This window comes from Cyanistes caeruleus, chromosome 4 (assembly GCF_971803275.1).
Source record: "Cyanistes caeruleus chromosome 4, bCyaCae1.hap1.1, whole genome shotgun sequence".
NCBI classification, from domain to species: Eukaryota; Metazoa; Chordata; class Aves; order Passeriformes; family Paridae; genus Cyanistes; species Cyanistes caeruleus.
The window spans coordinates 27699684-27712190 of NC_141704.1; the positions used below are offsets into that span (position 1 = coordinate 27699684).

Genomic DNA, 12507 nt, shown 5'->3' on the forward strand with positions numbered 1-12507 from the left:
ACATAAAATCAGCATTTTGTCTTGGCCTGTTGATATAAATTCTAGCTGAAGTATAAATAAACTTTTCCTTTTCCTTGCTCTAGTTAGTACTGTGTATCTGATAGGAGACTGGAACTCGTTCCTGGAAAAGGAGGAGTATGGGGAGGAGATTAAATGAGCTTTATTTCTACTAACAAATATCTTTAGTTGGCATTGAGCTGTAGAGGCAAAAAAAGTAAAAAATGTTTTTGTGAAAGGTTTGTTATTTTTTCCCATTGAAAAATCTATAAATGTATAATCGAGTTTTGCAGAGCAAAGCATTTAAATTAAGGGCATGCTTATGTTAATTAACTGTGCTAGTCCCCAGTACTAGTTATATAATAATACTTTTTCTTCCAGCATACATATGGAGATATATATAAAACGTGTGGAAATTATAAATTTATTACTCATTTACAAATAAGTTCAACATGTCTGTAGGCAGAAATAACTGAACCTGGTTTTCACAGGGAATTTCAGTCAATCCCTTCACCTGCTAATTTGTCTTGAAGTTCTAGGTTCATTTCTCATTTAATAGAATGCATTACTCATTTGAGGATATGATTTTGGAAAATATAAGTTTAGGATTGAGGGAAACAGATCAGTCTGGCACGAATCATCAGGAGACTTGGCTACAGTTCCCATATGCATCTCTGAAACAGAACTCTTCTTCAACAGTGCTCTCCCCTTACCTCTTGACAACTTGTGGTGGATTTTTTTTTCACTTCCCTTTGAACTTTTCTTTCTTTTGTGGTTAGATTAAATTGTGGGGTTTGGAGAAGTGGTAAATAGACTTTTAAAATTTTTTTTAAACTGTCTTTTCCAAGATTTGGATGTGTCTTGACCTGTATATAGAGAGACTTGACATGGTGATTTTTCTTTTGGCCAAGTGTATGCACAGTACTTAAATTTCTTTAAAGCATAAGTTTTTCTGTTTAATGGAGCCTGGAAATCTAATATGAATTGTATCATCTTTAGTCTGTAAAAGCTGAAGTTGAGATTTGTGTGGAAATAGTTGGTTTTTTTCCTTTTAAAATAAACCCAAGAAACAAACCCCCCTCCCCGCCCCCCCCCCCCCCCCCCCCCCGAATTTCATGCTCGTGTCAGGTTTTTCAAGTTATTTACAGGAGTCTTGTTCAGCCAGAATAAATCAAAACAGTAAGGTCCCTGGCCCAGTTCCTTCCATGTATTTTAAGTGGAAACAATATAAACAAACTATTTTTCCTGTCTCAGTTCCTATTCTTACCTAGTTCTGCCTAATTATTTTACATTTTATATGAATGTAGACATGCAGAGTTTAATTTGATAACATTTCTCCCAATTGAATTCTAAGATTTATCTTCATTATTTAATGTATACAAAATACATCTTTATTTGCATTTGTAAGATACCCTTTTTAGGGCAAGCTTGCAGGAGCGTGAAGGAAGTTGAACATGGAGGAAGTTGAAAACTGAGTCATCATGTCACTCTTGGCTATGTGACCTGGAGTAATGAAGTCATTGCTTTGGGGTTTTGACAGAACTGTCATTTACAGCATCATAAATGAATATAAAAATTATACTGGTGGTGCCAATAGCAGCCCAGGATGCTACATTTCTGCTTTGATGTGGACTGTAAACCTAATTTAGCAATAAAAAGAAATTTTTGGGAAGAGATGTATTATTATACAGGAGGGCTGAGTGGTCCTTATATGTTTTTTTTTCTTTGCCCAAGCTCAAGCAATGGTGAAACATACTGTTTTGTTTAGCTACTGGAAAAAGTTAAGCTTGTAACTCAAGGAGCTTTTTCCTTCTTCCACAAAATCTTAATTAATGTAGTCAGTCACGTTTGCTGAAGAAAGAGATTAATAGAGTGTGCCTTTATAGCTAATAGACATGTTCATGTGGTCTAATTACTATCTATTTAAATAAAATTGAAAGAAGATTAGGATTTTGAAGCAACTTCACAAAGCAGAAAAGACTCAGATCTAATAGGATATTAAACAGGACTGCATGTTTGTGTGAAAAATTTTGTTTATACTCGACAGTTTGAGCAAAACCATAAATGTAGGTTTTAAGAAAGTACTTTTCTTTGCACTTCTAATGAGAAGTTAGTTTTGTATTGCAGCTCAGAGTATTACTAAATGCTTAATTCATTACTTTGCTTGTAATCTTTTTTTTATTTTAGCAAACTGTTGTGTTGGACAATACGTCTATACTGCTGCTTGATTTGAAAGATCAAAGCAGTTCTCTCTGATGAACAGTGAAGGCTGGCTATGTTCAGCATTAATAGGTATACTAAAGTGTTGCCAAGATTAATGTGGAGATGACCCTGTGCCTATTTTCAGAATCGCAGGGGGGCAAATTCTGTCAACAGTGAAGATGCATTTGATAAAAGGCCGAAGCAATGGGGATCCTTTCTGTCAGGCTGTAGAGGAAGTTGTACAAGATTTGGATTTGAAGATTAAAAATATTATCGATTCACAACAGGAAGCCTTGACTGCTAGCACTACTGGAGTCAGTCCAGCACGGGTAATGGGACTTCTTTTGTTCTTTTTTATTATTTAGCTTTATAAGAAAGTAAATATATTTTGCCTGTTTTGTTTCTTTTTCATTTTTCAAGGACTATCTATAGAGTATAATCTTTTCCCTAACTGTATAAGAGTAGTCATTTCCTCTATGCTGATTTTAAACTTGTTGAAAGACTTAAACTTGAGGATTACACTGTGGTTATCAAACAGTTGATTTACATAAACTAAATTTCTTACTTCAAAATTGCAAATGAAATACTCTTAAAAGCTTTATTTGGTTGTGCAGTTACAAATGTAGATAATTAGAAGTGTCAGATTTGCTGTTAATTTCAAAGCAGTAAATGTATAACAAATTTACAAAAAAAAAACCCTCATGAAAGTAGAATTAAGATTTGAGAACATCTATCAGTAATTTTTTATTAAAATACACAGGTTTTAATTAGTACAGCATCAAGTATTTCAAAGGGTAGGGCATTCAAAGTAAGGTGAAATATGTAAGAAATAAGGATGGTAAAATGTGTAGTGGGAAGGGAATTAAAGCCCCAAACAAATCATGTGTAAGTTTTTCTGTTTTAGTGTTTCATGACATTAATGAAACTATTAATGAATTTGTTTTCATGGAAGGAATTGGGGTATTGAAAATTCTGTAAGTGAGGTGTTGAGGGCATAATACAGCATTTCTATTTGTTGTTCATGTACTGTGAGTCTACTCAGGCTTAGATTATAATCTTTTGTGATTAAAAAATCAACTTTATTTTACACTGTTGATGTATAAGATATGTAATGTAATTTGTTTTTCTAGCAAATTTAAAAAAAAATATATAGATACCCTTGAATTGAACGTGTTTAGAATTGTTAGGATGCTTTGTTTTGTGAAATTATTGGATTTATGCCATGGTAACAAAAGATTTTTTTAACAGATTTTAATCAAACCTTCAGTTAAGCTGGTTTAAACATGTTTTTCTACTGAGTATGTTTGATATATATTTCAATCTCATTTCCTGTTTCCTATGAATGCTTGTTCAGTGTATTTCCCTGTTTCCCTTTCATATCCTTCTATTTGTCTTAGAAAATGATAACTGTCATCAGTTCTGTCTTATTTAGCTACTTGTGTTACCAATAAAATTTAAAAAAATTATGTAGTTCATTATAAGCCAAGTAAAAGCATTTTATTAAAATTTCATTCCTCAGAGAAATTCACCATTGCTTTTCCAAAATGGTATTTGTTTCTTACTGTTCTCCAGAAGTTCATAGTCTAAGGACTCTGTAGAAATGTTTACCAGTATCCTTGTTGAGGCAGACGATAGCAAAGGTGGCTGTATCCTGATGATGTGAGGAGGACCTGCAGTGGAGAAGTTCATGAAGGGCTGTATCCCATGGGAGGTATCCCACATGGAGGAGAAGAGGGAGAGCATAAGGAAGAAGCAGAAGGTCAAAGTGTTAGGAGCTCATTCCCTGTCCCCCTGTGCCATTTGAGGGAAGGAGGTGGAAAAGTTGAGAGTGATGTTGAGTCTGGGAAGAAGGAAGGGGTCCCATTATGATTAAATGTCAGTAAATTAGATAAATTTCATAGAGCCAAATCTATTTTGCCTGCGATTTGTAAGTGAACCACCTGTCCTCATCTTACTCCCATGAGCTTTTTCAAGATTTTTTCACTTGCTGCTCTGTTTAGGAGAAGGAAGAATAGAGCAGCTTGGCAAGCACCTGGCAGCTAACTGGGATCAGCCAGCACAGTCCTTTGTGGGGCCTGAGGAATTAGAGATAAGGACAGTAGTTGAGAGAGGTAATAGGAAAAATGTGGATTGAATATTGGTAGAGAATAGTCTAAGTGTGGGGAAATGTACTTTTTTTGTTGTAATTGTGGAGGGCTGAGGGGTAGAATATGTGTCAATTGTTTGCCCTGTCAGTGCTGTTTGTTATTTGGTGTGGGGAATTCTTTTTGTTGGTGTAATTGAAGTCTGTGAAGATTGTGATGAATTGTCTATTTTAACAATTATCCTTAAGCATAATGATTCACAGAGAGAAGGGGTGGAAAAGGGAGCTTAGACAAATGTTAAGATAGTGATATCTAGTGGCATATTTTAGTGAAACTGGTGTGCGGGAACGTTTTACTAAACATATGGAGGGATAGGTTGCCTTTTGTAAAGAAAAAAGAAAGCAAAATTGAAAAAGTCCAGTAAGTTTTCCAAATTAATTCAAACTCTATTAGAAATTAGAGCATCTGTATTGTTCTATTAAGATCTCAGGACAGCAAAGATTTAATGTTTTTTCTGATTCTTGCATAGAGCTTGGGGTTTTGGTTTGGTTTCACTTAAGTAAACCCCCTGATGCTATAACTTTTCAGAAAAAATGATCTACGTTCAATTTATGTTCTGGTTTGATAGGATGTTAGGGTTTTTCCTATGCCAGAGATTGAATAATTTCTTTGAGTGCAAATTTAAAACATGATCTTAAGTATAGAGTTGAAAATTATGCTTCCACTAGTTCCTGGTAAAGCTGCTTCCTCATAAAATGTACCTGAAAAGCGTAACTTTATTAGAGAAATATTTGCATTTCTCCAGGCAGTGTCAGCTTTCTTCCATCATTGCTCAGTTTTTCTGCAAATACCTGGTGTATAAGAATCTGGAGCTCCAGGAAAATTTATTGCTTTATGCAGCAGGAAGCACTATTTTGTGTTGAAGCCTGCACAAGTGACTAATAGGAATTATGATTTATTTCTTCTTAAGAAAATTACTACTGTAAATGGAATCTGGCTGGTGCTTCTGGATGGAACTAACCAGAATAGTCTGGATTAGCTAGTGGTCACTACCCTTGAAAAACTGGGCAACTCTTTTATTTAATAATTTAATTAATGATTAAGCTTATTTACAAACAAGATTTTTTTTTTTTGTCTTACGGAGATCTTTTTGTCGTCTTACCTAGAGTTCTTATTTTGCCTTGGACTTTTGTCCATGGTTAATATACAGAGTGAGTTTCTGGTGTTGCAGTACTTGAGATTTCCGAAAGTTATTTCTAAAGATTTTTCATTTTTGTTTCATTAGGCAAGATGACTCCAAATATGTACTTTTGTCATTAAGACAAATTCAGTGACACACATGATGTTTAATGAAAATCTGTTATGATGATGTAATGACTGAAGAGGTTCAGAATAAAAGTTGGTACTGAAATAGGACAATTCTGTAAAGCCAAGTAACAACTATTTCTGTAATTGCTATTTCTAGCTATTGATTATAACTTATAGTAGCTGACATGTGTTGCTATGGTTTCTTGAAAGCTACATACACTGATGTAATTAAAAAGAGAGAAAAATAGAATATTATCTTTTCAAGACTGTGTTTAAAAGCAGTTAACTGGTTAGATAAATACAGTTCATTGCTTGTCTTGCCCTTCAGAATTAAGAGTATTCAGTGTTTCTGTGTATTAGTAAATAAGAGAGCAAATAATTTTTATGAAACTACCACTGTGTATTAAGCCCTAAACTTCTCTGTGGAATTCCTCGTACCTTTAAAGAAAAATATAGCTAACTTTCAATTTTTTAAGTCCCACAGTGGCTATGGATTTCTCCATCTGTACTGCTGATGGTTGCATTGAGCACTTCCAGATGCGGATTGTTTTTTTTTCTTTAAGGAATTCTTTATTTTGTGGAAAATCGTGAGGAATTCACCCAAACAACAGGAAATTGTGCCAAGTACCTCTGTTGTCAAATCTTGATGGAAATCTCACTTTTAACCAACTGCTTTAGCAGATTGTTAGTCAGAGTGGTTGGACTTCACCAGAATGTGTTTGTGTACTAGAAAATAGAATGTTCATTTCTGCTGCACAATTTCAGCATAAATTTGTATATTTTTGTGTGACTTGCTGGTCAGTGTATACACGTAGCTATCAGAGATCTAAATTCCACTAACTACTTGGGATGAGAGAAACTTTCCCATGGAGAAATTCCCCATAAAGGCTTACTGCAAAAGGAAAGGAGGGGGTTCTCACACCTTGTGCTAATGTGAATTGATTTTAGAGGTGAGCTATTGGTCTGGCTAGTTGAACTTTGCTGTTTTATGTTCCTTTTTTATTTACTTTCAGCCAAAATTGCATTCCATAAATCATGGCACTGCATATTGTGGCAGAGATACTGTAAAGGTCTTGCTAGCTCTTCTGGATGAAGAAGCTGTCAATCCTCCTACACAGAACAAAGCGGATCTGTTGTGTGACAATGAAAGTTTAAATTTGTGTGGCATCACCTCTGTTTTTACTCTCTTTAGGTGAGTATTAGGAGACTGCTTTTGTTGTGTTTATTTGGGTTTTTTTTTAAGGATCTGAGAGTCCAGCAAAGCATTGATGTTACTTAAAGCAAACAATCAATGTGCAGTGTGCTGAGATTAAGTGTAAAGGGAAAGCAATTTTATAACAGTTTTGAGTTTTCAAAAAGTTTTCTAAGTCTTCATTTGCATTTTCTGTATTTTCAAGGTACTTTTTTAACATGGATTTTTTTGAGATAGTACATTTCTGGGCCACACAAACTCTATGAAGGACACTCAAACCCATTTCTGTGGGTACCTACGAGGATGCTCACCTATCAATGCACTGAAGAAGCAGTGATGCTTTACTTGGTCCCTGATTTTAAGGAGTCATTAGTTGTTGAAAAAACAGGATGCTGAAAATTTTGACATTATTGGTTACAAAGAGGATTCATGAACCAAAACAACAGTGTAGACAGTAAGATGATGAAGCTGTTTTGAAGCTACATATCTTGGCAATCAGAACTGGAGAACCATTGCAAGGCTGGCAGAAATTTTGCATCACAGACAACTAGAAATAAATAAAATAAAGAAAAAGCTAAATAAATCAAATTTTATTTATGAAAATAATGGATAAAATGAGCTAAATAATTAATTGTTCAAAAACCTATTCTCATATGCACATTGATCTTTCATGACCGTAAAGACAGAAGTAATTACTTAAAAATTCATAGATTAGTTCTTATTTCAAGACCAAAAAATTCCCCTTTATATGCATCATTAATTTTATTATTATAGGCATTGAATTTTTCATTGATGTACGTAACTAATTGCATGACATGTAAAAGAGTGGCAACATTTTGTGTGGATATTTCTGTTGAGAAGTTTGCAAATATGTGGAAAACTATATTGAATATCAACCAGATGTTATTCAGCAGGGTGTAAGTAGAATGGTGGCTTAGAAGATCATCACCAGCATTACAAATAATAATAATAATAATACTGTGTCTGCAGAACTACAATATTGGAAACACACTGCAAAACAAGTACCAGAAATTGGAACTGTAGGTTTGGTTTTTTTTATGCTATCATCAGTTTTCACAGTACATGTCATTCCTTAGGAAGGTAGGAAACAAGGTAAAGCTTGGAGAGTAAAGGTATTTGCCTCAGTTTCTGAGGAACTTGGTATGGAAAAAATTTATTAATTAATTGCTTTTACATGTTCTAAATACTTACCTGTTTTTAATATAGATCTCCAGCACGATCCAATGGATCTTCTCCAAAACCTCTTAGACAACGTATTCTGAAATCCATGGATGAAAAAGTAATTAAGGTACTCAGTAGGAACTGCTATGCAACTATAGAGGCATTGTAATTATACTGATCAAATAAAAGTGTTACATTTCAGCCAGGTGTTTGAGATTTTCATCCCATAGCTAAAGCTTGTGATTAACCTGGAGTGATTGGCCCAGTAGAGCAGTACTGTAATATGAATATAAATATATAAAACTCCAGAAGAGAGAGGCTTTAAACTTAAAAGTACTTCCTAATGACAACTTTTTAGTGAAGGTGTACTGAATTAATCTATCCATGTATTTCAGGACCACAGAAATAAACCAAGCTATCTGAAAACAAAGATAAAACTGAATACAGGCACCTGATTTTAGTTCAGCTAAAACAGACATTGACAAAGTAATAATGATGGTTTCATTGCTTTTTTTTTTGATGCTCTTTATTTGTACCAAACTTAGGACATTTCTATAACATTGCTTGTGAAAAATAAGATGAATGTTCTAATGTTTTTTTTTGTAGATGACATGGAATTTTACAAGAGTATGTTGGTATTGTGGGGGGGCTCTATTCAAAAGAACGTTTCTGGAAATTTCTGTCTTTCAGTGCATTGCATTTTACATAGTATTTTTCCTTAAAATTGGCAAACTTAAATGTTGGGACTATGGATGGAGGCAGAGCTTGTTTTCTGCAGTATTTCTACAGAAAGCTAAATAAAAGTAGAGCGTAATATTTTTTACAGACTTAGTCTTGAGAATATGTAAAAACACAGATCTAATTCGTATGTAAAGAGGTGTTCTAAGCCATCAGAACTGGTTTTGGAACAGAACAATGGAAAATCTTTCACTGGACATTAGGTAAACTTGAACACATAGTGCATGTATAAGTAGAAAGATATAAAAATGAAAAGCACTGTCAGTATTTCTGGCATGCATTTTAAATATGCTCCAACTTAATTTTGAGTCCTTTTTTCTGGATTGGGTCACTGATGAGCATTTTGGATACACGCTCTAATTAGTGTGAAATTGAATTTAAAACTCATAGGCAAATTATGGAAAATTGATAAAGAATCTTGATTTTATGCAAACAATGTATTTAAATTGCAGCTTTACTCAGCAAATAGGAAAACATGTCATGTTGTTTGCATAAAGTCTTGAAATAGATCATTCTCTCATCTTAATGAAAGTTTTGTAATTGGATGCATGAACAGCTGGGTTTGGTATCAAAGTGCAAAAATTACCTAAAAGTAATTACCTGTCACTTTTGAGACATTTTCTGGTTTGACCTGTATTTGATAGAAACAAGCAAAAATGAGTCAACTAAAATGGTTGTTACTGAACAGCTAATGACTTTTTAAGTGAGATTCAGTTCTCTGCCATTCATATTTGATTTCCACCCTCTCACATAAAATCCTATTTCTTTCTTAAAATGTGGATCTTTCATTTTATTTTTCTGGTTTTTTTTCTCTCTACCTCTCTAACAATTTCTACAGTTTTCTATATATTTCTACTCCTCCATATTATTTTTATTTTTTTTATGAAGACATTTAAGTCCCTATCTTTCTCTTATTTTCTCTTTCTATACCTTATTTGTGGCTGCATTCATCTACAAACAGAACTCCAGCTATCGACAATTCACAGATCCAGTGTAAACTAAGTGTCCCTTTTGTCAAAACTGATACCTTCTGTTAATTCTACACTATCCTGTGGATACCTAACTCTTGATCTTGAGCTGGTAGGTCTGCCTTTCCTGATTTATTTATATAATGCTGAAGAAGGTATTATATGTGTTGTATTTTCACTCCATGACGCTTCTGGAATGTTTTTCTCTATCTCTGTCTACTCAAGTGTAAATTATTAGGTGTTCATTTTACTTTTTGATGTCCTGCTGTGTGTTTGTCTTGGACTTGATAGTTGTAACTTTGGCCTACATTCCTTCACTGAGATTGCTGTTCAAAAAGCTATTATCAAAGTGGTTAGACACTAGATGCCATCCTACTGTTTGCACCTCAGTCTGTTCCTTTAAGCTGTGGTACATATAAACTACTTGTTTTAGCCTGTCTGAATCCACTGATTATTTGTTTTGCTGCTTTACTCTGTCCTTGCTTATATTCAACCTGCAATACCAGTCTTTGTTGTTAATTTGTTAATTTTCAGATAAACCCTTTTACACTGTCTCTTCTGGCTGAAGGGATTTCCCATAGAGATCTGCAGAACTCATTATACTCCTTTCAAACTTTTCAGTACCTTTAAATCAACCTCTCCCCAAGTCTTAGTAGTGCTTTTTTGTTGAGATAAATGCCCATTACAGTGACTAATTTCAGTTCCTTTCTCTGTGAATCCATATATTTCTTGTCTAGGATTATGTCTCTTGTCTCTTGGTAAAAATAAATTTGGTTCCATCCTTACTGTACAGCATATAGCACAAAGAATTCCTTGTCCATGGCTATAGATCTCAAGTGCTGTAGTAATATTTACCACCTTCTTACACTGTGTGTCAGTCTCCATTATTATTCTATGCAACCATCTTGAAATGTGTACAGGTTGTAAAATTCAGGTACAAATTTTGGTATGCATAGTGCACTCATGTTAGCAATTGATTCAGAAGAGATATCAGATATTTGTTATTTGAATAGGTGAATAGCAATATGATGTTTCTTCTCAGTATCTGATCCTTCAGAAAAGTTTCTTTTGCCATATATGTGGTGGCAGCTTTAGTTCCAAAATATTTCTCTAAGGGCCTTTTTACCATGCTGCCTCTGATAGGTGTTAGGTGGTTAGTCTAAAGTATAATTTAAGGATGTCTCATTGGGACTTGTTCCATAAAAATTACTTTTTCCATGATATTTGAGAAGGGAATTAAAACACAGTAGTGGTGATTAGTTTGGTTGTATGCCAAGTCCCTATTATCTAAATGAAGAAATTTAGGAAAAATTAAAAATTAAAAGGAGAAGCACCTCAGTTAAAAATAAAATCTTAAAAAAGCAAGAGAAAAAATTGTTGTGCCCACTCTTTCCTTAAGAGGAACTGATTTCTCAGATTGAAATTATCAGATTGATAATATTTAGACCTAGGGCACATCATCAGTAAGTGTTTTAGAAACTAAAAATAAGGACAGTGGATAAAATAAACAGGTAGCTATAAACTGGGATTGGTGCTCAGAAATAAAATAAATCTTGTGGATATTTCCATTGTGCCAAAACAAATTCCTGGCAACAGTGAATGACAAAGAAATATTTTTTGTCTTTCAATCCTCATTAAATACTGGAAGAAGCACAGAAAGATCACCTAACTATATTGGCATTTGTTTGGAAGCAAAGCTGTTGCTCTCACTGCTTGATGAGAAAGAAGCATGTTGCATTGTTTCATTTCCTCTAGCAGAAGTAGGTAAGAGTAAGAATATGAAACTTGGTTTTCCTTTGGGAGACAATTTAGTTTCAAGTTTATCTATTGTTTAAGTGAAATGTCTTCTGGTGAATGGTGTTTTGTAGAAGGAGCCTTTAATTCAGAAAGGTCTGTGGAACATGTAGTGAGTGTTGTCAGCTGTCCTTACCATTCCTTTCTGCTTTATAGGAATACATAAGCTTAATTTGTCTGGGGAGTTATTTTATCTGAAAAGGGTTCATCCAGCCTTATCTCTACTTTTTTGAACCGTATTTCTATTTAAGTGAAATGAGTAGATACCTGGTTGTTGACTAGTTATTTTGTTGTTTTCAATCGGTTATTAAAGCCCTGTTTAGTGGGGTGAGAGAGGGGAATGAACAGGCTGTGACAACTGTTTAGGCTGAGGAGCAACTTAGGACAGCAAAAAATGTTGTATTATAAGATTTTCATCTTTGAGCTACACTGAAAAATATTAATGAGACTTTCAAGTTGTCAGTGAAATACTTTTCCTGATCTGATGGAACTGAGTGAAACTGAGAACTTTAGGAGTTAAGAAAGGAAGAACTAAAGTTATTAGGCTGTAAGCATGCAGCATATGTGAGTGTAACAGATTTTTTTTTATAAAGATCTTTTTGGCCTTTTGATATATTGTTTTAGAAATCCTGCTGCATTGTTAGCAGACTTACCCTGAAACAGCTGCAAGGACTTTCAGTAGTTTGGCGTGTTTTTTTCTTAATGTAACCGGAGACAACCTTTCCTATATGAGGCACTATTTCCCTCCAGTTGGAAACATAGCTGCAGTTCTAGTTTTTAGAAGAATTTGTGGCTTAAGAACTCTAACAAATCTTGGCATACTTGAAGTTCATTGTAATTTTACTGTGTATAGAAATCCTTCCAAGAAAAAAGCTCCACAAAGCAGAAATCCTGGTCTGCCTTTCTCATGTGACTTTTTCATGTCTCTATAAAATGACTTAATATCTAGCTTCATGCACTGCTGTTATTTTTCATTGCTTAGTTCTCTAGATGCTGTTACTTGAGAGAGTTGTTTTGCCTATTTGTGATTCCAGTACAAATA

At 34.1% G+C, this 12507-nt stretch overlaps 1 protein-coding gene across 7 annotated transcripts in view; it reads left to right on the forward strand.

Moving 5' to 3' along the window:
* PARPBP (PARP1 binding protein) overlaps positions 1-12507 on the forward strand; it is a 93320-nt gene that overhangs the window by 20917 nt on the left and 59896 nt on the right. For all 7 annotated transcript variants that reach the window (XR_015286299.1, XR_015286300.1, XM_086887123.1 and 4 more), the window contains exons 7-9: positions 2345-2528; positions 6605-6783; positions 8011-8092. Coding sequence is in view for 5 of the 7 variants with exons in the window: in XM_086887123.1 (XP_086743249.1) it covers positions 2345-2528; positions 6605-6783; positions 8011-8092 (445 nt within the window). In the remaining 2 variants the exon portion in view is untranslated. The remainder of the gene's footprint in view (positions 1-2344; positions 2529-6604; positions 6784-8010; positions 8093-12507) is intronic.